General features: G+C 40.9%; 1 protein-coding gene and 1 long non-coding RNA gene across 9 annotated transcripts in view; one reads left to right on the top strand and one right to left on the bottom strand.

The window, feature by feature from the left end:
• LRRC7 (leucine rich repeat containing 7) overlaps positions 1-27,005 on the top strand; it is a 262,845-nt gene that overhangs the window by 184,808 nt on the left and 51,032 nt on the right. For 5 of the 7 annotated variants that reach the window (XM_056532752.1, XM_056532753.1, XM_056532756.1 and 2 more), the window contains 5 exons: positions 2,202-2,324; positions 2,785-2,893; positions 7,784-7,949; positions 8,083-9,742; positions 17,649-17,783. In XM_056532752.1, coding sequence (XP_056388727.1) covers positions 2,202-2,324; positions 2,785-2,893; positions 7,784-7,949; positions 8,083-9,742; positions 17,649-17,783 — 2,193 coding nt within the window. The remainder of the gene's footprint in view (positions 1-2,201; positions 2,325-2,784; positions 2,894-7,783; positions 7,950-8,082; positions 9,743-17,648; positions 17,784-27,005) is intronic. The other 2 variants (XM_056532755.1, XM_056532754.1) reach the window with 1 other exon arrangement.
• Positions 2,359-25,468, bottom strand: LOC130283363 (uncharacterized). Of its 2 annotated transcripts, none has more exons than XR_008846671.1 (3): positions 25,057-25,468; positions 20,403-20,520; positions 2,359-2,874 (listed from the first exon to the last, which is right to left on the bottom strand). It is a non-coding gene; the product is annotated as an uncharacterized LOC130283363 (long non-coding RNA). The 2 variants fall into 2 exon arrangements; XR_008846672.1 differs by having other exon boundaries at positions 20,421-20,520.

Raw genomic sequence — 27,005 nt, 5'->3', positions numbered from 1 at the left:
TCCCAGTAGGGAATTTATCTGTACTCCTGGCAGAACTAGCTATTTTGGTTTTCCAGTTCACATCAGGAAGATTCAATTCTCCCATAATGATAACTTCCGGGTCAGAACGGGCTAAGAGCACACTTCTCCAGGCTCATTCTCGTGATCACTCAGACCCGGACTAATAAAAACTTTTCATGTGTCTTTACTACATATCTGTGGTGTCCCAGCACCAAAGGCTATCCTGTGGGCTAAAGATTGCCTCAGGGATCCCTGCTGTCTCTATGTTGGGCCCATTGCTCCATTGTCCAACCTGTTATATTGTGATTATATTTTTGTGTTATGAAATGTACAAATGTATGCATTGTACCTTTAATGGACTGTGGCAGACTGACCAGGTGACCCAATGGGGGACCAGGTGCCTCAATGGGAGACCCCCAAACCTATCCCTTATGTAGTGTAGGGGGGAGGAGCTGTTCAGTTCTAGTCAGTTTGTTAGGAGTTTGGCGAGGCAGAGAGCAGAGCTCAGTGTGAGCTGAAGTACAGTCAGTGTTAAGGGTCTGAGATACCGCGAGCAAAGCCTAGGCAGAAGAAAATCTCAATACTACAGCCACGCCAATCTCTGGAAGAACCCGGCGCACAGGTGAATGTCAAAGCCTGGCGGTAAGCAAAGCTCTTGGGGAAAATCACATAGTCAGTCAGTCAAATTAAATCTCTCATAACCGTGCTGGCTTCTAACAATCTGAAAGCTGCAGCTACTACAACTCCCAGCAAGGTGACAGGCTCCCTGGTTCACACGCTGCACATCCCCCTGCACTAAAGTTTGTATTGTCAAGGATTCAGTCATTTCAGTGACAGTGAAGATAGTTATCCGTAACTTTGCATAATTGTATTCATTACCCCACACCTGGCCCAGGAGAAACTATCTCATCCTCGGACCGTGTTGGTTAACGGTGCCCTGGCATCACGAACATTATCTTACACCCCCATCATAAGTGGCACCACAGCCTCTTATCCACCCCGTATTCACAACATATGAAAAGTTTTAAGGTACACTTTGAGCAGATACAGAACAAACCCAATTTTACCCCCCACCGGAGACAAGAGAGATATTGAGTGTACAATGGGTATTTGCTGGACATGTGTTCATATCGCACTTTCTTCTCTGATTTCTTCAGGCAGTGCAGTAGTATGCTGTTAGAGTTTACCATATTGCTTGTTTTGCACATTGCTCCACAGTGACCTATATTGTTATTTAGTGGAGGGTCAGAGATTAGGAATGTAATTGTATGTATTACATCATCAAATGAGATTGACCACGTTTATTCAGGTCCCCTTTGGTTGTAGTGTGGCCCGGTAGAGCCTTTTTAGTGTTTTTATTCTTGTGTCTTTTTGTTATTCTCTCATCAATAAAGATTTTCCCATACATTATTCACTTTTTGGGTGTGCATCACTTCAGTGCTTTGCCTTTGATGTATACTGTGCTCATGATTACACCCCTGGCACATGATTACACCCCTGGCTTAGTTTATCTTGCAGGCTGAGCCCCCTCTTCTTTGTTGTTTTGTGCAGAATAGGTTCAATGACACAGATAATGTCACAAAGTACAAAGATAATATGAATAATGTGACATAGGGAAGCGTAAGGTACCTCCATGCTAGAGGCGAATTACATGGAAACAGGCACTCAACGCAGACATTGAGGGTCATCGACTTTACTTATCCTATGGAGGTCAGCTAGGAGAACAAAAGCTCCAAAGGATAAATGGAATATATGGTGTGAGGGAAGGCAGAGAGAGTCTATTCAGGGCCCCAGATTGAATCATATTTAGAATCTGCTTTGCATCCCTTTTTATATTTGTTTTAATTACAAAATATGATTTATTTTACCATATACAGTACAAGTATGAAAATATGATTGTTGCCCCTATTTTATTAAATTATTTGGTGCACAAGGAAACTATTTCTAAAATCTTAGGGTGACTTCACACCACGTTTTGTACTTACGGTTCCCGTATACGGATGGGAGGAGGGGGGGTGGCTCTTAATCGCGGCGCCCGCACTCAGCCGTACGGTTCCCCTATACGGCTGAGTGCGGGCGCCGCGATAAAGCCCCGCCCCCCCTCCTCCCAGCCGTATATGGGAACCGTAAGTACAAAACGTGGTGTGAAACCACCCTTAACTTTGGTGCACAAACTTCTAATCGTTGTCCTTAACTTTCAGGTTCCAAACCGGGAACACAAGGAATTCCAAAAGACCCAAATGTCTGAACCAGGAAACATGCGTAGTTATTCCCTAGAAGTCCCAAAAAGGAAAGAAAAAGAAGAACATTCAGAAAGATCAGAGGTATAATCTTTCAGCTAAGATTCCAGAGTGTAACGATGAGCAAATGAATTATGAGACTTGAATCTTTAGAGCTCGTTCACACTACAGATTTATCGAGCTCCGAAATCCCGCTCGGAAATTCTTCCTGAATGAAGATAACATTGGTTTGTATGGACTTTCCATTGACCCTTTCACAGTGCAGAATTTTCACAGTATTCTGTTCATTCTTTGGGCAAAATTCTGTGTGGACTGCAATGCCATTAATGGTGATGGCTCAGCTCCGTCTGGTCCTAGTGCTGATGGATTTCAGTGGTACCCGCAGTAGACGGACTCTCCACCCAGAATTTCTCTGGGCATAGATGTTAAATTTAGTATTTTCCTTCAAAACTTCTCCCCCTCCTTACTTTAGAGTGGAGCTCAAATTTCCTTTTCCATTCGAGGAGCTCTTTCTGATCCATTTTAATGATATTTGTTCCTTTAGGAGCCCTTTGGACATCGCCCTGAAATGCGTATAGCTGAACTGCGTCCATCATTGATCGAGACCCCGCTTTATCCACCAAAACTGGTGCTACTGGGAAAAGATAAGAAAGGTATATTTATTTATACGACTTTATGTAACATATTGAAGGGTACATTGATGACGTACACAATGGAGTCAACCAGTATTTTGCCCAGAATCGTTCTCAAGCTCATTCCAGAGCTCAAACTATATTGGTCTGGAGCAGTATTTCCCAACCAGTGTGCCTCCAGGGTCCCCATTTTGGGGAGGTGGGACCTCCATCTATCAGACATTTCTAGCATATCCTGTGCAAATCATCTGGTAGATACTAAGGAGAGTTAAATTGATATTCATTAGATATTAGATCAGAGGGGATATGATAGAAACTTTTAAATACATAAAGGGAATCAATACAGTAAAGGAGGAGAAAATATTTAAAAGAAGAAAAACTACCACAAGAGGAAATAGTTTTAAACTAGAGGAGCAAAGATTTAAAAGTAATATGAGGAAGTATTTCTTTACTGAGAGAGTAGTGGATGCATGGAATAGCTTTCCTGCAGAAGTGGTCGCTGCAAATACAGTGAAGGAGTTTAAGCATGCATGGGATAAGCATAAGGCTATCCTTCATATATGATAGGGATAGGTATAAGGCTATCCTTTATATAAGATAGTGTTAGGTATAAGGCTATCCTTCATATAAGATAGGTATAGGTATAAGGCTATCCTTTATATAAGATAGAGATAGGTATAAGGCTATCCTTCATATAAGATAGGGATAGGTATAAGGCTATCCTTTATATAAAATAGTGATAGACAAAAGGCTATCCTTCATATAAGATAGAGATAGGTAGAAAGCTATCCTTTATATAAGATAGAGATAAGCATAAGGATATCCTTTATATAAGATAGGGCCAGGGACTATTCATAGTATTCAGAACATTGGGCAGACTAGATGGGCCAAATGGTTCTTATTTGCCGAAACTTTCAATGTTTACCGTATATACTCGAGTATAAGCCGATCCGAGTATAAGCCAAGACCCCTAATTTCAACCCAAAATCCCAGGAAAAGTTATTGACTCGAGTATAAGCCTAGGGTGGGAAATACATCATCCCCCCCTGTCATCATTCAGACCCGTCATTAACATCCTCATCATCATCACCGCCTGTCATCATCCAGACCCTCATCATCATCACCTGTCATCATCCCCTTGTAATCATCCCACACATCCCCCCTTCATCATCCCCTTGTCATCATCCCCACCCCCCTTCATCATCCCCTTGTAATCATCCCACACACCCCCCTTCATCATCCCCTTGTCATCATCCCCACCCCCCTTCATCATCCCACACCCCCCCTTCATCATCCTCTTGTCATCATCCCACACCCCCCTTCATCATCCTCTTCTCATCATCCGCCCTCAGTGGTCTTCAACCTGCGGACCTCCAGAGGTTTCAAAACTACAACTCCCAGCAAGCCCTGGCAGCCATCGGCTGTCCGGGCTTGCTGGGAGTTGTAGTTTTGAAACCTCCGGAGGTCCGCAGGTTGAAGACCACTGCGGCCTTCAACATCATCCAGCCCCCTCTCACCCCCCTTTAGTTCTGTACAGTACTCACCTCCGCTCGGCGCTGGTTCGGTGCTGCAGGGCTGTCCGGAGAGGAGGTGGTCCAGTGGGATAGTGGTTCCGGGCGGCCATCTTCACCGGGGGCGCCTCTTCTCCGCGCTTCCGGCCCGGAATAGAGGCGTTGCCTTGACAATGACGCAGAAGTACGTTGGCAATGAACGTACCTCTGCGTCGTTGTCAAGGCAACGTGACTATTCTGGGGCCGGGCCCGAAGCGCTTAGAAGAGGCCTCCCCGGTGAAGATAGCAGCCCGGAACCACTATCCCACCGGACCACCTCCTCTCCGGACAGTCCTGCAGCACCGGACCAGCGCCGAGCGGAGGTGAGTACTGTATAGAACTAAAGGGGGGTGAGAGGGGGCTGGATGATGTCGAAGGCCGCAGTGGTCTTCAACCTGCGGACCTCCGGAGGTTTCAAAACTACAACTCCCAGCAAGCCCGGACAGTCGATGGCTGCCCGGGCTTGCTGGGAGTTGTAGTTTTGAAACCTCTGGAGGTCCGCAGGTTGAAGACCACTGCGGGTGGAGAGTTCACTCGAGTATAAGCCGAGGGGGGTGTTTTCAGCACGAAAAATTGTGCTGAAAAACTCGGCTTATACTCGAGTATATACTGTATATACAAAATAAAATAAAAAACAATTAACTAATTCCGTACAAAAAAATTGCCCAAACCTCAAGGAAAGCAGAATTTTTTTGAAATCATATAATTCCAAGACCGTGTTTCAAATAAACATATTTTTTATTTTAATAAAATATAATTTAAATAGCACAAATTCCCCACACAGGGCCCTTGCGGGAGGAATCAATTCACTGGCATATATAACATACAATGTAATAAAATCAATAGATATAAAATATCAGCCATAAAAACATGGAATGTGTTACTTATTTAGCCTCTGGACGACCGTATAATAAACAGTCTATGAATAAAAATGATATAATATTAATTTAATGTCCATATGAGTTATTGCAATAGTGTTTGGATACATTGTCACCCGTTCCTGGTGCCAACTCCTGCGCTGTAATGTTAGTATCCGTACGGAGCTCCCGCTGTTCAGTCAGCGCTTGCAGCTGCTGGACCGGACTGCGCTGACCCGGTGTATGCCGCACAGTAGCGGATCCTCGTGGTGGCGGCGTCTGACGTCAGCCAGGGAAAGGTAACAGCAGTAGATGGATCGCAGGAGTGGTGATAGCAAAAAAAAATCAGAATAGCACGGTAAGTGAATCTCACGGTAAGTGAATCTCACGGTAAGTGGATCTCATGGTAAGTGAATCTCACGGTAAGTGAATCTCACGGTAAGTGAATCTCACGGTAAGTGAATTTCACGGTAAGTGAATCTCACGGTAAGTGAATCTCACGGTAAGTGAATCTCACGGTAAGTGAATCTCATGGTAAGTGAATCTCACGGTAAGTGAATCTCACGGTAAGTGAATTTCACGGTAAGTGGATCTCACGGTAAGTGAATCTCACGGCAAGTGGATCTTCACAGCTACTGAAGAAGGGGTCGTGAGTTATTTACCCTGAGAACCCTGAAACGCGTTTAGCCTGTTACCATTAAGAATATACTGTAAGCCATCGTGGTGTGCCAGCCACTGTGAGCCCAGAATTTGTATATTCCAATTCATTCATCCATCCACCTACCGTACCTGAGATCCACCTGCCTACAGATCCACTTGCCGTGAGATTCACTTACCGTGCTGTTCAGATTTTTTTGTTGCTCTCATCACTCCTGCGATCCATCTACTGCTGTTACCTTTCCCTGGCTGACGTCAGACGCCGCCACCATGAGGATCCGCTACTGTGCGGCATACACCGGGTCAGCGCAGTCCGGTCCAGCCGCTGCCAGCGCTTACTGAACAGCGGGAGCTCCGTACGGATACTAACATTACAGCGCAGGAGTTGGCACCAGGAACGAGTAACAATGTATCCAAACACTATTGCAATAACTCATATGGACATTTAATTTATATTATATCATTTTTATTCATAGACTGTTTATTATCCGGACGTCCAGAGGCTAAATAAGTAACACATTCCATGTTTTTATGGCTGATATTTTATACATCTATAGATTTTATTACATTCTATGTTATATATGCCAGTGAATTGATTCCTCCCGCAAGGGCCCTGTGTGGGGAATTTGTGCAATTTAAATTATATATTATTAAAATAAAAAAAATATGTTTATTTGAAGCACGGTCTTGGAATTATATGATTTCAAAAATATTCTGCTTTCCTTGAGGTTTGGACTATTTTTTTTTGTACACAATTTTTGAATCATTTTTCACCTTGGGTATACCGTATTTTTCACCCAATAGGACGCACCGGCATATAAGACGCACCCAATTTTAAAGGTTCAAAATCTAGAAAAAAAAGATTCTAAACCCAACAGTGATCTTCAACCTGCAGACCTCCAGATGTTGCAAAACTACAACCCCCAGCATGCCCGGACAGCCGTTGGGAGTTGTAGTTTTGCAACATCTGGAGGTCCACAGGTTGAAGACCACTGGTATAGGAGATAGTACTCACGTGTCCCCGTCGCTCCGGGAACCGTCACCGCTGCCCTGAATGTCGCTCCATCGCTGTCGCCGCATCTCCGGGGTGTCCCCGACGCTCCGGACGTCTTCTCCCCCGGGATCCATGCTCTCCGTCGCCGTCATCACGTCGCTACGCACACCGCTCCTATTGGATGACGGAACGGCGTGTGCGACGACGTGATGACGTCGAAGGAGAGCGCCGGCCATGCAGGGGATCCCGGCACAGAGCAGACACCGAGGAGGCAGGTAAGGTCCCTCCCGGTGTCCTGTAAGCTGTTCGGGACGCCGCGGTTAATACAGGGCATCACCGCGATCGGTGATGCCCTGTATTAGCCGCGGGTCCTGGCCGTTGATGGCCGCAGGGACCACCGCGATAGGTGTGTATATTAAGCTTATAAGACGCACCAACTGTTTTGGGGAAGAAAAAGTGCGTCTTATACGGCGAAAAATACGGTAGGTGATTGCCCAGTTTTCCTCAGACAGTAATTAATTGTGAGCTGCACTTAACCCCCTTTTCTTGTCAATTAACTAATTCTGCCCATTTTCTAACCCTGTACAACTCCTTAAATATTTTTCCCCTAGAGTAGATCATAATGGTGCCTTTAGGGAAAACTGTCCCAAAAATGACACCACCTGTCATTCATAAACAACATATGATAACCAGAAGGTGTAAAACCAGCACTGGTAGGGGCCCAATGTATAGCTTTGGTCTGGCTATTTCTCTCCTCTTTGTAGACCTATAATATCTAGGCAGTGCATTTCACAATACCAAGTTGTAATATTGGTTCATGGAGCCTTATTATGCCACATTTTTGTATCTACAGAGTCCACAGATGAGTCGGAGATGGATAAGCACCATCATAACAGCGTGTCATCAGGGACCTATTCCGACTACTCACCTTCCCAAGCTTCTTCCGGTTCATCTAATGCGCGTGTGAAAGTGCAGATTAGCGCTAAGGAGGCTGTAAATAGCTCATTGTGGGGTAACAGGTCTGTAAAATCCTTATCTACTGTTCCGTAATATTCACCCTAATAGACAAGGGACCAGAATTCAACACTGTCTGGTTACTGGAGATACATTGTAATGGAAATTAATATACGTTTTTGTTCTTTGTTTTTGTAGACTGACTCAGTCCTTCCCACAACCCCTTGAAACAAAGCCATTATTGAGCCAGCGGGAATCGGCACCTATAGGAAATCTGCAGCAGCGCAATGACCGCCAGAACCTCAATGACTCATTCACCGAAAACTGGAACAACAGCTCGCACTATGACAACACCGGATTTGTGGCTGAAGAAAATACAGTAGACAGTTCAGGAGGTAACCCGATGCTGTCTTCGAAATCAAGAAGCACATCCTCTCATGGACGGCGGCCATTAATCAGGCAAGACCGAATCATTGGAATACCTTTGGAGTTGGAGCAGCCATCGCAGAGGAACTCTCAAGAAACAGATGTTTCACCCAGCAATCCTTGGCAAAACTGGACTCGGACTCCCAGTCCGTTTGAAGACAGGACAGCATTTCCTTCTAAACTTGAAACCACCCCCGTCAATAGTCCATTGCCGGAACGGAAAGAACATAAGCCACAGTCATTAGAAAACCCAAGCACATTCTCTTCAGGTCCATCATGGGAGTTTCATGACACCAGCTCTAACCGAAGCATGGGAAATGTATTTCCACATAGCCATTGCCGTCCAGAGTCTGCCAAAAATACCATATCGGTGAGCAAAAGTACCGAAAGACTCTCACCATTAATGAAGGACATAAAGACGGGCAGGTTTAAAAAGTCTCAGAGTATAGATGAAATAGATATTGGGGCATTCAAAGTGTACAACATACCCTTACAAAACTACGATCCGAGAAACATCATGCACGGAAGCCATGACAGACCCGATATGGGTATGTTACAGGAGCACAGCATGTCTCGGAGTCAGTCGGTGCCAATGCTTGACGATGAGATGCTGGTCTATGGAACCAGCAGAGGTCAACAGCAAAAGCCCACCACAAAGAAAGTCTACCAGTTTGACCAAAGTTTCAACCCAACAGGTGCAGTAGAAGTAAAGCCAGAGAAGAGAGTACCTCTTCCATTTTCGTACACCCCCGACTACGCCTCTCAACAAACAAAGACAATGGTAAAAGATTTGATCAGTCCGAGAGCCTACAGAGGATACCCACCCATGGAGCAGATGTTCTCCTTTTCTCAACCTTCTGTCAATGAAGATTCCATTCCTCCTCAGTTTACAAGTCAAGGATCAAGAGCAGGATTTTTGAAAAGGGCAGACTCTTTGGCAAGCGCCACCGAGATGTCGATGTACAGAAGGGTGAGTGAGCCACATGAACTTCCACAGACTGACCGGTACGGTAGGCCTACGATGCTCGGGGCCATAGAGCGCCAAAGCAGCATGTCGGTGGCTGAATCTCAGTTTCTCAAGAGAAACGGCCGCTATGACGATGATCACAGCCCCTACGCGGACATAAAGTCTCAAGGAAGCAGTTATCAAGTCAAGACTCTGACGCAGAGGCGGCCATTGTCCGCAAGAAGTTACAGCACTGAGACCTACGGGACCGCTCAAACCCGTCCTGTTTCTGCAAGGCCAACCATGGCAGCGCTGCTCGAGAAGATACCGTCCGATTACAACTTACTCAACTATGGCGAGAAGCCCTCCGACAGTGACATGAAGGTGCGACAGAATCAGGGAAAAGTAGACGATAGCTGCAATAAAATGCCACCAGACTGGAGACAGCAACTGCTTAGACACATAGAAGCTAGAAGGCTAGACCGGGTATGTCTTCTCAATACAAAATGTTCCGATTTTTGCATGCAAGTAGTCAAGATTATTTATTAACTCGTAAAAAGGAAAAATATGATGTCCTTTTTAGAAAAACTCTCCGGCATCTACTTATTTTCTGCTTGAATCAAGGATCAGGCATTTTGAAATCCAATATGCCCAATCCCACCTGCAGAGCCAGGAAGCCCTCATACACATAAGATTGGCTAATCTTGCCAAAATTTGCAGGTTTTGCCTTCTTTTCTCTTATGGGTATGGCCAGCTTCAGTCTTGCTATCTTTTTGCTCTAGGTTGGGGACCATTTTGACAGTTCTTACTGGTGATCATAATCCGGATGACAGAACTTTTTACTAGACCGAAGATGGTATCGGTACCTATGTTAGGAGATCAGACCGTTCTGCTTAAGATTAGCGTCTCCAACGCCATTGAAATGATAATTGTTCACGATTACAGAATTTTTGCCCCTTTTGGCGGGCCAAGTCATAGTGGTCATACTCTAGGTCAGTTTTTCCTAACCAGTGTGCCTCCAGCTGTTGCAAAACTATGACTCCCAGCATGCCCGGACAGCCAAAGGCTGTCCGGGCATGCTGGGATTCGTAGTTTTGCAACAGCTGGAGACACACTGGTTGAGAAACTCTGCTCTAGAAGTATCACAACATTGGTAATATCTCAATGCAAAGGGGTTATCCAGGAAAATAAACTTTCATTTTATATATATATATATATATATATATATATATATATATATATATATATCTACTTGATCAAAAAATTGAACAGATTTGTAAATTACTTCTATAAAAAAAATCTTAATCCTTTCAGTACTTATGAGCTGCTGAAGTTGAGTTGTTCTTTTCTGCCTAAGTGCTCTCTGATGACAAGTGTCTCGGGAACTGTCCAGATTACAAGCAAATCCCCATAGCAAACCTCTTCTACTCTGTGCAGTTCCCGAGATGAGCAGAGATGTCAGCAGAGAGCACAGAAAAGAACAACTCAACTTCAGCAGCTGACAATTATTGGAAGGATTAAGATTTTTTAATAGAAGTAATTTAAAAATCTGTTTAACTTTCTGGAGCCAGATGATATAAAAAAAAAAAAAAAAAATGTTTTTTCCTGGAATACCCATTTAAATGGCAGCAAAAACTACCAAAATATGAAGGAGACTATTGGTAGAACATACAGAAACTAAGGAAATGTAACCTTGGTGGGTCTTGACTACAGTGGTTCCAGTGCTGCAAGACTGCCGTGTCAACCAATTATTGAGAGGCCTTTCCATCCAAACTGTCTTGCCGAACTACAACTCCCAGCAATGCCCCCTCAATGATTCTTTTCTAAATACGGTATTAAGACTAGCATATGTGGTTGAAGGAATTTGAGTATTAATATGCCCATAAAGAGAGTCCACCAAGTTGTTGAACCAAGTTTGGAGAGATAAATGCGCCTGATGAAACGATCAAATAACTAACGCCTCTTTCTTAGGTCTTAGTTCTAGGTGATGCTGCTCCACTTGTGGGCCCTACACGTGGGCTCTCTTAGCCGTCACATCGTTAAAGGGGTATTCCAGGAAAAAAACTTTTTTTAATATATCAACTGGCTCCAGAAAGTTAAACAGATTAGTAAATTACTTCTATTAAAAAAAATCTTAATCCTTCCAATAATTATAAGCTGCTGAAGTTGAGTTGTTCTTTTCTGTCTGGCAACAGTGCTCTCTGCTGACATCTCTGCTTGTCTCGGGAACTGCACAGAGTAGAAGAGGTTTGCTATGGGGATTTGCTTCTACTCTGGACAGTTCCTGAGACAGGTGTCATCAGACAGAAAAGAACAACTCAACTTCAGCAGCTCATAAGTACTGAAAGGATTAAGATTTTTTAATAGAAGTAATTTAAAAATCTGTTTAACTTTCTGGAGCCAGATGATATAAAAAAAAAAAAAAAAAATGTTTTTTCCTGGAATACCCATTTAAATGGCAGCAAAAACTACCAAAATATGAAGGAGACTATTGGTAGAACATACAGAAACTAAGGAAATGTAACCTTGGTGGGTCTTGACTACAGTGGTTCCAGTGCTGCAAGACTGCCGTGTCAACCAATTATTGAGAGGCCTTTCCATCCAAACTGTCTTGCCGAACTACAACTCCCAGCAATGCCCCCTCAATGATTCTTTTCTAAATACGGTATTAAGACTAGCATATGTGGTTGAAGGAATTTGAGTATTAATATGCCCATAAAGAGAGTCCACCAAGTTGTTGAACCAAGTTTGGAGAGATAAATGCGCCTGATGAAACGATCAAATAACTAACGCCTCTTTCTTAGGTCTTAGTTCTAGGTGATGCTGCTCCACTTGTGGGCCCTACACGTGGGCTCTCTTAGCCGTCACATCGTTAAAGGGGTATTCCAGGAAAAAAACTTTTTTTAATATATCAACTGGCTCCAGAAAGTTAAACAGATTAGTAAATTACTTCTATTAAAAAAAATCTTAATCCTTCCAATAATTATAAGCTGCTGAAGTTGAGTTGTTCTTTTCTGTCTGGCAACAGTGCTCTCTGCTGACATCTCTGCTTGTCTCGGGAACTGCACAGAGTAGAAGAGGTTTGCTATGGGGATTTGCTTCTACTCTGGACAGTTCCTGAGACAGGTGTCATCAGACAGAAAAGAACAACTCAACTTCAGCAGCTCATAAGTACTGAAAGGATTAAGATTTTTTAATAGAAGTAATTTACAAATCTGTTTAACTTTCTGGAGCCAGTTGATATATAAAAAAAAAAAGTATTTTCCTGGAATACCCCTTTAACACATTGGAGAGACACGTGATAGGTAGTGCACCAGCTGGCATCTTCACTAATCTTAAAGGAGTAGTCCAGTGGTGATTCAGTGGTGAGCAACTTATCCCCTATCCTAAGGATAGGGAATAAGTTGCAGATCGCGGGGGGTCCGACCGCTGGGGCCCCCTGCGATCTCCTGTACGGAGCCTCGACAGCCCGCGGGAAGGGGGCGTGTCGACCTCCGCACGAGGCGGCGGCCGACACGCCCCCTCAATACAACTCTATGGCAGAGCCGAAGCGCTGCCTTCGGCAATCTCCGGCTCTGCCATTGAGATAAATTGAGGGGGCGTGTCGGCCGCCGCCTCGTGCGGGGGTTGACACCCGCTATCTCGGCGGAGAGCCGGGGCCCCGTACAGAGAGATCGCAGGGGGCCCCAGCGGTCGGACCCCCCGCGATCTCAAACTTATCCCCTATCCTTAGGATAGGGGATACGTTTTTCACCACTGGACTACCCCTTTAAGGGTTCATTCACACCACGTTTTTGCAATACAGTTCCCTTATAAGGTTTTTGATGAAAAACGGATTCCTCAAAACCTGACTAAGGCTGCATTCACATCTTGTTTTTGCAATACAGTTCCCGTATCAGTTTTTGTTTTTGTAAAAAAACGTATGTCTCAAAGCCGGACCGAACCGTGTACAACCGTATATACCTCTGTACTGTTTTAAACCATAAACAGTTTGAAAACAGATGTCCAGCTGCATACGGTTTAATACGTTTTTTGAAGAAAAAAAAAACGATAGAGTTTTGTTTGTCCTTAATTAAATAAAGTTCTTCTTGTTCTATTTGTGAGAAGAACTTTCTGCGTGCATTGTGCATGTGCAAACTGCAAAACCGTATTGTGCAAACCAGATGGAACCGTACGCACATACAGTTAAGTACGGTCCCATAGACCACCATTTTAAAAAAAACGTATACGGGTTGTACCCGGTTTTTCACCCGGACATAACACCGTAGTAGACTACGGTTTTGTGTACAGGAAGAAACCGGATAAAACCGTAAATGATGCAAAACGTACACAACCGGATGCTACGGTTGGCATACGGTTTTCTATGAAATGTCTGTACATACGGTTTGCAATACGGTTCCAACCGTATTGCAAAAACGAGATTTGCATGCAGCCTAAACTGTATCAAAATGTACAATGCGGTTTGAAAAATGATGTCCTGTTGCATCCGTTTTTTAAAAAAAAGTGTATACGTTTTTAACTTTTCACTCCAGTATGAATAAAGTTTCACTTGTTTGATTGAAATTCAAAGACAAAAAACTGTGCAAAGTCAAAAACCGTTTGGTGCAAACTGGATGGAACCGTACGCACATACGGTTCTGTATGGTTCCCATTGACTCCCATGTTTTAAAAAAAAAAAAAAAACATATACAGTTTAATACAGTTTTTCACCCGAACCAAAAACCATGGTAGGCTACGGTTTTGAGTACAGGAAAAATACTGACAAAACGGTACAAGAAGCAAAACGGATGCAACCTGATGCATCATTTGGTATACGGTTTTCAATGGAGAGTCAATGCATACGGTTTTTAATGCGGTTCCGTACGGTTTTCCCATTGAAAACGTAAATGGGAACGGTATTGATAAAACGTGGTGTGAATGCAGCCTAAGACTGGTCCATGTTTTATAGAGAGGTGGCTGTGCCTTTGAAGTCACTCTTTCATAGATACAGTCGAAGTAACAAAATCTTTTAAGCACCTGCATATGGTAAATAGACTCACCGCAAAACGGGCGCTGTGCTATTTCACAATCCCACTCGTGTAGTGACTAATATCATACTTTTATACTAAACATAAAACGTAGGCGACCATAATGGTAACTGGAAGGAAGCACCGACCCCTGCAGAATACAGGATATTGTTCAAAAGAGACGATAAAACGATAACTTATGGCCCTTCAAGAAGTATGAGTTCATAAATTTTATGTTTAAACCTACACTACATCGATGAGACATAGAAGTGACAAATGTTTAAACACTGTACAAAAATATATCTACTATAATACTGCTCCTATATACAAGAATATAACTACTATAATACTGCTCCTATATACAAGAATATAACTACTATAATACTGCTCCTATATACAAGAATATAACGACTATAATACTGCCCCTATATACAAGAATATAACTACTATAATACTGCTCCTATATACAAGAATATAACTACTATAACACTGCTCCTATATACAAGAATATAACTACTATAATACTGCTCCTATATACAAAAATATATCTACTATAATACTGCTCCTATATACAAGAATATAACTACTATAATACTGCTCCTATATAAAAGAATATAACTACTATAATACTGCCCCTATATACAAGAATATAACAACTATAATACTGCTCCTATATACAAGAATATAATTACTATAATACTGCTCCTATATACAAGAATATAACTACTATAATACTGCTCCTATATACAAGAATATAACTACTATAATACTGCTCCTATATACAAGAATATAATTACTATAATACTGCTCCTATATACAAGAATATAACTACTATAATACTGCTCCTATATACAAGAATATAACTACTATAATACTGCTCCTATATACAAGAATATAACTACTATAATACTGCTCCTATATACAAGAATATAACTACTATAATACTGCTCCTATATACAAGAATATAACTACTATAATACTGCTCCTATATACAAGAATATAACTACTATAATACTGCTCCTATGTACAAGAATATAACTACTATAATACTGTCTCCTATATACAAGAATATAACTACTATAATACTGCCTCCTATATACAAGAATATAACTACTATAATACTGCCTCCTATATACAAGAATATAACTACTGTAATACTGCCCCTATAGACAAGAATATAACTACTATAATACTGCTCCTATATACAAGAATATAACTACTATAATACTGATCCTATATACAAGAATATAACTACTATAATACTGCTCCTATATACAAGAATATAACTACTATAATACTGCTCCTATATACAAGAATATAACTACTATAATACTGCCTCCTATGTACAAGAATATAACTACTATAATACTGCTCCTATATACAAGAATATAACTACTATAATACTGCTCCTATATACAAGAATATAACTACTACAATACTGCTCCTATATACAAGAATATAACTACCATAATACTGCTCCTATATACAAGAATATAACTACTATAATACTGCTCCTATATACAAGAATATAACTACTATAATACTGCTCCTATATACAAGAATATAACTACTATAATACTGCCTCCTATGTACAAGAATATAACTACTATAATACTGCTCCTATATACAAGAATATAACTACTATAATCCTGCTCCCTTTATACAAGAGTATAACTACTATAATACTGCTCCTATATACAAGAATATAATTACTATAATACTGCTCCTATATACAAAAATATAACTACTATAATACTGCTCCTATATACAAGAATATATCTACTATAATACTGCTCCTATATACAAGAATATAACTACTATAATACTGCTCCTATATACAAGAATATAACTACTATAATACTGCTTCCTTTATACAAGAATATAACTACTATAATACTGCTCCTATATACAAGAATATAACTACTATAATACTGCTCCTATGTACAAGAATATAACTACTATAATACTGCTCCTATATACAAGAATATAACTACTATAATACTGCTTCCTTTATACAAGAATATAACTACTATAATACTGCTCCTTTATACAAGAATATAACTACTATAATACTGCTCCTATATACAAGAATATAACTACTATAATACTGCTCCTATATACAAGAATATAACTACTATAATACTGCTTCTATATACAAGAATATAACTACTATAATACAGCTCCTATATACAAGAATATAACTACTATAATACTGCTCCTATATACAAGACTATAACTACTATAATACTGCCTCCTATATACAAGAATATAACTACTATAATACTGCCCTCTATATACAAGAATATAACTACTATAATATTGCTCCTATATACAAGAATATAACTACTATAATACTGCCCTCTATATACAAGAATATAACTACTATAATACTGCCTCCTATATACAAGAATATAACTACTATAATACTGCCCTCTATATACAAGAATATAATTACTATAATATTGCTCCTATATACAAGAATATAACTACTATAATACTGCTCCTATGTACAAGAATATAACTACTATAATACTGCTCCTATATACAAGAATATAACTACTATAATACTGCTCCTATATACAAGAATATAACTACTATAATACTCCTCCTATATACAAGAATATAACTACTATAATACTGCTCCTATATACAGGAATAGAACTACTATAATACTGCTCCTATATACAAGAATATAACTACTATAATACTGCTCCTATATACAAGAATATAACTACTATAATACTGCCTCCTATATACAAGAATATAACTACTATAATACTGCTCCTATATACAAGAATATAACTACTATAATACTGCTCCTATATACAAGAATATAACTACTATAATACTGCCCCCTATATACAAGAATATAACTACTATAATACTGCTCCTATATACAAGAATATAACTACTATAATACTGCTCCTATATACAGGAATAGAACTACTATAATACTGCTCCTATATACAAGAATATAACTACTATAATACTGCTCCTATATACAAGAATATAACTACTATAATACTGTCTCCTACACGCTCCGAGGATAGGAAGATAAGGAATCTCAGATAGTCCTCCCCCTATAGCGGTGTCATCTGTTTTTTTTTTTATGTGACTCTCATACTGCTATATAGTAATGTGTAAATATTCCGCAGTGAACACTAAACCGCCCATTGTGGTTTTCCAGGCAGTTAAGCAGAATGGATCTCTCTATGTCAGTTCTGTAAGTGTATCAGTCTTCTCAATGTATCCGTGTGTTATGACCCCGGCTAATGTCTAACCCAGAATGTGCTTCACCTCTGTTAACTCTTTTAGCTCTGTTTGTGCAGTATGAAGTGCCGCATGTGTGTTCATACCCTGTCGCCCCCATTGTCTCCTCCATTCAGAATGCCGCTTATAAGCACAACACCATAAGCCTTGGCATGCTGCACACTGGAAACCTCCCAGCAATGCATGATGGCAAAAGCATGACTTATACCATGCCTCACGCAGCTAACTATCAAGATATACCTCTCTACTACGTAAGTATACGGGCGCAACCACCTACACAATGCTACACAACACTATCTAGAGCAGTGTTTCCCAACGGCTGTTCCGGGCATGCTGGGAGTTGTAGTTTTGCAACAGCTGGAGGCACACTAGTTGGGAAACACTGATCTAAGGTGAAGGGATATTTTAAAGAAGCCAAAATCATGTGTGTGTTAAAGGGGCATATATATGTATATATGTATATATATGTGTGTTTGTTTATATATATATATATATATATATATATATATATGTATATGTGTGTATATATATATATGTATATGTGTGTGTATATATATATATATATATATATATATTCCATTGTAACTAGGACATGGTGATTACATTGAGAGAGAGAGGGCCTACACATTGACCCATAACTGTACCCTCTAATTTATTGCAATAGGGTATACAGAGCACCCATAGCAGTGTCATATAGAAACACTTAGAGGGGTACACCCGTGGAAAACTTTTTTTTTTTTTTTTTTTTATAAATCAACTGATGCCAGAAAGTTGAACAGATTTGTAAATTACTTCTATTAAAAAATCTTAATCCTTCTAGTACTTATTAGCTGCTGAATACTACAGAATACAATATTTTCTTATTGAAGCGCAGAGCTGTCTGCTGTCCAGTTTAAGAACTGTCCAGAGAAGGAGAAATTCCCCATAGCAAACATATGCTGCTCTAGATAGTTCCTAAAATGGTCACAGATGTCAGCAGAGAGCACTGTGCTCGTGGTGTCAGCAGAGAGCTCTGTGTTCCATAAAGAAAAGAATTTCCTCTGTAGTATACAGCCGCTAATAAGTACTGGAAGGATGAAGATTTTTTAATAGAAGTAATTTACATATCTGTCTAACTTTCTGGCACCAGTTGATTTAAAAAATAAATTTAAAGGGGTACTCTGGTGGAAAACTTTTTTTTTTTTTTAAATCAACTGGTGCCAGAAAGTTAAACAGATTTATAAATTACTTCTAGTAAAAAAAAAAAATCTTAATCCTTCCAGTACTTATTAGCAGCCGTATACTACAGAGGAGGTTCTTTTCTTTTTGGATAACTTTTCTGTCAAGACCACAGTGCTCTCTGCTGACACCTCTGTCCATGTCAGGACCTGTCTGGAGCAGGAGCAGATCCCCATAGCAAACATATGCTTGTCCTAAAATGGACAAAGAGGTGTCAGCAGAGAACACTGTGGTCAGACAGGAAAGAAATCCCGAAAATAATTTCCTCTTTAGTATACAGCCACTAATAAGTACTGGAAGGATAAAGAAATTTTAATAGAAGTAATTTACAAATCTGTTTAACTTTCTGGCACCAGTTGAGTAAAAAAAAAAGTTTTCCACCCGAGTACCCCTTTAAACAGCCATGTGTGTGAAAACAAATGGAGTCTAAAGAGGTGCTCCACAGAAAAAAATGGCTTCAAATCAACTGGTGCCAGAAAGTTATAAAGATTTGAAAATGACTTCTATTTAAAAATCTTAATCCTTCCAGAACGTATCAGCTGCTGCATGCTCCAGAGCAAGTTGTGTAGTTCTTTCCAGTCTGACCACAGTGCTCTCTGCTGCCACCTCAGTCCATGTCAGGAACTGTCCAGAGCAGGATTAAACCACCATAGCAAACCTCTCGGGCTCTGGACAGTTCCTGATGTGGACAGAGGTGGCAGCAGAGAGCCCTGTGGTCAGACTGGAAAGAACTACACAACTTCCTCTGTAGTATACAGCAGCTGATAACTACTGGAAGGATTAAGATTTTTAAATATAAGTAATTTATAAATTACAATTTTCTGGCACCGGTTGATTTGAAATTTTTTTTCCTCTGGAGTACCCCTTTAAATTCCATTTGTTTTAACACACGATTTTCTCTGTTTTAGTGTTTCTATATGGCACTGCTATGGGTGCACTGTTTGCCCTATTGTAATAGATTAGAGGGTGCAGCTATGGGTCAAGGTGTAGGCTCCTTTAGTATAATATAATCACTATGTCCCTGTTACAATGGAATACGTTGAAACTGTACTCAACAGGCCTCATTTACTTAGAATGGAGTGCAGCTTCCTTTGTGGGTTTTTGTTTCCGACATTTTTACTATTGTATCTTAAATTTGGCAATTAACCCTACATTTTGCTCTCTTTGCACAAGCTCTGAGCTGTTGGGGTTTCCAGAGCTTAAATCCACCACATTTTATGTGGAAACATTAGTAAATGTGTAGGTTACTTTAAAAAATGTAGGTATTTTTGGAGACACGCCCCTTTTCTCTGACCACACCCATTTGTAGGGTGTTCTGAGTAAAGTGGAGAGTTAGTTAAAAAATCTACTCGGAAAAACCCTAGTAAATGAGGTTCAGTGTGTTATGTACGGAGCTGACTATGTGCTCCACTGAGGCCCAGTAGCTTCAACCTAAGTCTCTGAGTATTTTAGGAACCTTGTTGTACCTGGCACAGTAACAATGCCAGATGGATAACACAACCATGGTACATATAAGTTATATATACATATAAGTATAGGCCCCTATGGATAGTAGATTATTGAGAGTAGAGGTATTGCCCTGAGGGAAGCGCACGCATACTAACAATACATATACAGAAAATAGATCAGAAAATTAAAAGTTAATTCCCTACCAAGCTCAATCCTCTTACTCGGGGAAAGATGCGGAGCTTTGGCGTCCAGCCACGTGGAAGGTTCTCTGCAGGCATTTTAGGATAAATTGGCCTCTATCTTTGTCCTCCATTAACTGGACTGAAAGCAGACGGTGACATTAGCCTCAGCTCAGTGGAAATCACTAATAAATAGAAGAATGTGACCTACATCTAATATGTTCCGCAAAGCACTTAGATGGTATTTATATTACTATGAGATAAGGAGGTAGAGCGAGAGAGATGAGCTATAGAGATAGATAGAAAGATAGATAAATAGATATGAGATAGATAGACAGATATGAGATAGATATGAGATACATAGATAGATATTAGATAGATAGATAAATATGAGATAGATAGATATGAGATAGATAGACAGATAGATAGATAGATAGATATGAGATAGATATTAGATACATAGATAGATACATAGATAAATATGAGATAGATAGATATGAGATAGATAGATATGAGATAGATACATATGAGATAGATAGATATTAGATAGATAGATATTAGATAGATATTAGATAGATATTAGATAGATAAATTAATAGATATAAGGTAGATAGATATGAGATAGATAGATAGATATGAGATAGAGAGATAGATAGATAGATAGATAGATAGATACAGTGGGGATCAAAAGTTTGGGCACCCCAGGTAAAAATGTGTATTAATTCGCATAAAGAAGCCAAGGAAAGATGGAAAAATCTCCAAAAGGCATCAAATTACAGATTAGACATTCTTATAATATGTCAACAAAAGTTACATTTTATTTCCATCATTTACACTTTCAAAATAACAGGAAAAAAAATGGCGTCTGCAAAAGTTTGGGCACCCTGCAGAATTTATAGCCTGCACTGCCCCTTTGCAAGGCTGAGACCTGCCAGTGTCATGGATTGTTCTCAATCATCATCTGAGAAGACCAGGTGATGTCAATCTCAAAGGTTTTAAATGCCCAGACTCATCTGACCTTGCCCCAACAATCAGCACCATGGGTTCTTCTAAGCAGTTGTCTAGAAATCTGAAACTGAAAATAATTGACGCTCACAAAGCTGGAGAAGGCTATAAGAAGATAGCAAAACATTTTCAGATATCAATATCCTCTGTTCGGAATGTAATTGAGAAATGGCAGTCATCAGGAACAGTGGAGATTAAAACAAGATCTGGAAGACCAAGAAAAATATTAGACAGAACAGCTTGCAGGATTGTGAGAAAAACAATTAAAAACCCACGTTTGACTACACAATCCCTTCAGAAAGATCTGGCAGACACTGGAGTTGTGGTACTCTATTCCACTATAAAGAGATACTTGTACACATATGGTCTTCATGGAAGAGTCATCAGAAGAAAACCTCTTCTACGTCCTCACCACAAAAATCAGCGTTTGAACTTTGCAAATGAACATGTAGACAAGCCTGATGCATTTTGGAAACAAGTTCTGTGGACCGATGAGGTTAAAATTTAACTTTTTGGCTGGAATGAGCAAAGGTACGTTTGGAGAAGAAGGGGAACAGAATTTAATGAAAAGAACCTCTGTCCAACTGTTAAGCATGGGGGTGGATCAATCATGCTTTGGGGTTGTATTGCAGCCAGTGGCACAGGGAACATCTCACGAGTAGAAGGAAAAATGGATTCAATAAAATTTCTGCAAATTTTGGATGCTAACTTGATGCCATCTGTGAAAAAGCTGAAGTTAAAGAGAGGATGGCTTCTACAAATGGATAATGATCCTAAACACACCTCGAACTCCACGGGGGATTACATCAAGAGGCGTAAACTGAAGGTTTTGCCATGGCCTTTACAATCTCCTGACCTCAACATAATTGAAAATCTATGGATAGACCTTAAAAGAGCAGTGCGTGACAGACAGCCTAGAAATCTCAAAGAACTGGAAGACTTTTGTAAGGAAGAATGGGTAAAGATACCTCAAACAAGAATTGAAAGACTCTTGGCTGGCTACAAAAAGCATTTACAAGCTGTGATACTTGCCAAAGGGGGCAGTACAAGATATTAACTCTGCAGGGTGCCCAAACTTTTGCAGATGCCATTTTTTTGTTTTCTGTTATTTTGAAAGTGTAAATGATGGAAATAAAATGTAACTTTTGTTGACATATTATAAGAATGTCTAATCTGTAATTTGATGCCGTTTGGAGATTTTTCCATCTTTCCTTGGCTTCTTTATGCACATTATTACAAATTGTTACCTGGGGTGCACAAACTTTTGATCCCCACTGTAGATAGATAGGAGATAGATAGATAGATAGATAGATAGATAGATAGATATGAGATAGATAGATATGAGATAGATAGATAGATAGATAGGAGATAGATAGATAGGAGATAGATAGATAGATAGATATGAGATAGATAATAGATATGAGAGACATATATTGCAGGTTGTCTGACTCTGTGATATATAGATATATGACCTCTTTGTCTCCGCACTGTTTGTCTATGTAGCAGCTCAAACCCCCCCCCCCCCCCCCCCGGTCTGTATTCTGCAGATATATACGTTGTATTTGCCTGTATATCTGTATCTGTGCTCTGTATGTTACTCCCTGTTATAGACCTTAGTTCCTCAGGCTTTACCACTTTTATTTTATTTTTCAACAAGATGTCTGGGCGGGTAGTTGTGGGCACAGACAGCGCCCCCCTTAGGTTCTTGGATACTAAGGATAAAGGATGAAGACGGACACGGGAGGTGACAGCCCCCTCCTTTACAGGGGTCACACTAACCCTATTCCTGGAGCTTTCTGAGGCCCCAAATATCCCGGTTATTTGGCACTGAATGTTCCCCTGAACGCGGCGTTCACCAGCGTGTGGTCTATTTTCGGAGTATTCCCATTTATTTTTGACACTGAGCCAAGTTCCCATTTGCATCCGAAGCTTTTATTGCTGATGATAAAATCAGGTTCATAGCAATGTACAGAAATAGCAGAATGTATCGGCCGTATAGAACAGTGTTTTTTCCAAATGGTGTGTCTCCAGCTGTTGCGAAACTACAACTCCCAGCATGCCCGGACAGCGGAAGGCTGTCTGGGCATGCTGGGAGTTGTAGTTTCGCAACAACTGGAGACACACTGTTTGGAAAACACTGGTATAGAACGTGATATGTATAACTGAAGGGTTCTGTACAGGTGACTTTCCTAGCTTCTTGTTAAAATGTATCAGCTCCTTGTTACAATGTATCAGTCTCCCAGTTACGATACTTAATGGATGAATGTAATAAATGCTCCATGCGGTGAACACGTCCTCGTAATCCTCTAGTGACCACAAATCACTCCCCAAAAAGTAATAGGATTTTAATTATTAAGGCGGCGAGGTCTGAGCCGCATCTCAAATGTATCATCCATGATTGAAAACAGATGACTTTGGGATATAGACCCTCCACTGCAATGTTTCCCAACCAGCGAGCCTCCAGCTGTTGTAGAACTACAACTTTCGCTGTCCGGGCATGCTGGGAGTTGTGGTTTTGCAATAGCTGGAGGCCCACTGGTTGGGAAACACTGCTCTATAAGACATCTATTTATAACATGCCGGCTACCAGCAGCTGCCACTAGGTGGAGCTTGAGAGCTTGGTGAAGACAAAGCATAATCCTTTTACACTATAACAGTATTTCCCAACCAGGGGTGCCTCCATCTGTTGCAAAACTACAACTCCCACCATGCCCGGACAGCAGTTGGCTATCCGGGCATGCTGAGAGTTGTAGTATTGCAACAGCTGGAAGCACATTGGTTAGAAAACACTAGTTTATAAGCTTCTCCACTGCTTAGACATCATATATAACATGCTGGCTACCTGCAGCTTCCACTAGAGGGAGCTAAAGGGCTTGGTAAAGACAGAGCATTATCCTTTTACTCTATGACAGTGTTTCCCAACCAGGGTGCCTCCAGCTGTTGCAAATCTACCCCTCATTGCATGCTCAGGCAGCCTTAGGTCCGGGCATGCTGGGAGTTGTAGTGTTACAACAGCAGGAGGCACCCTGGTTGGGAAACACTACTTTATAAGCTGCTCCTTTGCTTGATACAGAGCTCCAAATCCACTGTATAGACATCATAAATAACTTGCTGGCTGTTTGCAGCTGCCACTAGGGGGAGCTTAGGAGCTTAGTGACAGAGCATTATCATTTAACTTTATAACAGCGTTTCCCAACCAGTGTGACTCCAGCTGTTGCAAAACTACAACTGCCAGCATGTCCGGACAGCAGAATGCTGTCTGGGCATGCTGAGAGTTGTAGTTTTACAACAGCTGGGGGCACCTTGGTTGGAATACACTGTACTACTGAGTGCTAGTGTCTACATATAAGGACCCTAGAGAATGGGATCCGAGCCCATACTGGCCCTATTCATCTACTTCGCTAAATCTGCAATAAACAGGAGGTGTCCCCCCTGTATTCCTATGGCAGAACCTGGGGGGCGGAGCTTGGCACAGGGGTTGTCAGGTGTTTGTTAATTGTTCTTTGTCAAGCCCCACCCCCGAGGAGCTAGAGATGTATCAGTTTAGTTTGAAATGATTAAATTCTAGCTTCCTGCAGCCATTAGTAAGAGGGGCAGGGGAATTTACCGTGTAGACGTATACGCTGAACAGTGTGCAGGGGATTTGGAACTCTGTATCAGGAGGATTATTCACCTTTTTCTTCAGTTGTAAAACTTGGAAGAATATAAAAAAGGCTCTATAAATTCTTTTGGACGGGGAAGAGAACAAACTCTGGCGTGACACAGCTTGTAATAATCCCACGCAGGGAGCAGACGCTGCCACTGTCATCTGTAATTGGGGATCGGATGAATCAGCGGGCAGTCATTTACGGCGGTTCTGGCGCGGTTAGTCGGCGCGCGTCGTAGATTCACGAGTCACAGCAGAGGACTTTTACTTCACCCCTGTCATCTATATCAATGGTCTCCGAATTGTGGACCTCTAGTTGTTGCAAAACTACAACTCCCAGACTGTGTCCTACTTCATCAATTTACTATTAAATAGCCTGCAATGCAAAATTATTCAACCCCCCCCCCCCCTGTCTATTAGAACCTAAGAGATACGCTGTAATTGTGTGTGTAATGCACAGTACCCTGCTTTGCAACCTAAGTGATGCAGAATAATGGTGCTGCAGACAGTATCATGCCTTGCAAAAGTATTCAGCCCTCTAATCTATTGCTCTCCTAAGAGATTTTGTGTAATGGTGCTACAGACAGCACCATGCTTTGCAAAATCATTCAACCCCCCAATCTACTGCAACCCAAGTGATACAGTGTAATGGTGCTGTACAGTGTGTCGTGATTTGCAAAAATTTTCAATCCCTTTACCTGTCTATTACTAACTAACAAACTAACAAATACAGGGTTACCGTGCTGCAGACAGTATCATGCATTGCAAAAGTATGCAACCCCCTGTCTTTTGCAACCTAAGAGATACAGTTTAATGGTGCTGCAGACAGTATCATGCCCTGCGAAAGTATTCAGCCCTCTAGTCTATTGCTATCCTAAGAGATTTCGTGTAATGGTGCTACAGACAGTACCATGCTTTGCAAAATCATTCACCCCCCCCCCCCCCCCCACACACACACACACAATCTACTGCAACCTAAGAGATACAGTGTAATGGTGCTGCACAGTGCCGTGCTTTGCAAAAATATTCAACCCCTTAACCTGTCTATTGCAACCTAGGAAATATGGTGTAACAGTGCTGCAAACAGTATCATGCATTGCAAAAGTATTCAATGCCCTGTCTCCTGCAACCTAAGGGATACAGTTTAATGGTGCTGCAGACAGTATCATGCCTTGCAAAATTATTCAGCCCTCTGGTCTATTGTTATCCTAAGAGGTTTCGTGTAATGGTGCTGCAGACCATGCTTTGCAAAATCATTCAACCCCCCCCCCCCCTCCCCCCAATCTACTGCAACCTAAGAGATACAGTGTAATGGCGCTGCACAGTGCCGTGCTTTGCAAAAATATTCAACCCCTTTACCTGTCTATTGCAACCTAAGAAATACAATGTAACCATGCTGCAGACAGTATCATGCATTGCAAAAGAATGCAACCCCCTGTCTACTGCAGCCTAAAAGATACAGTTTATGGTGCTGCAGACAGTATCATGCTTTGCTAAATTATAATGGTAATTGTAATGGTATTTGTACAATTGTAATTGTAATGGTGCTGCAGAAAGTACCGTGCTATGCAAAAGTATTCAATCCCTAACCGTCTAATGCAGTGGTCTTCAACCTGTGGACCTCCAGATGTTGCAAAACTACAACTCCCAGCATGCTCGGACAGCCGTTGGCTGTCCGGGCATGCTGGGAGTTGTAGTTTTGCAACATCTGGAGGTCCGCAGGTTGAAGACCACTGGTCTAATACAATCTAAGATATACAATGCAATGGTGCTGCAGACAGTACCATGCTTTGCAAAAGTATTCACCCCCTTCCCAACTGTCTAGTTTGCTAATGCCGTTTTTTTGTTATTTTTTTTATATTTGTCAACATAGATAAAATAAAATACAATATGTAATTCTGTTTGCATAAGTATTACCCATGTGTGGTGGAATCTCCAAATTTACAAAGATTATATCTGTCAAATGTTTTGCAAAA

The sequence above is a fragment of the Hyla sarda genome, chromosome 7, assembly GCF_029499605.1.
Source record: "Hyla sarda isolate aHylSar1 chromosome 7, aHylSar1.hap1, whole genome shotgun sequence".
NCBI lineage: Eukaryota > Metazoa > Chordata > Amphibia > Anura > Hylidae > Hyla > Hyla sarda.
The sequence above is the reverse complement of the archived record's forward strand: the minus strand, read 5'-3'. Positions and strand labels throughout refer to the sequence as shown.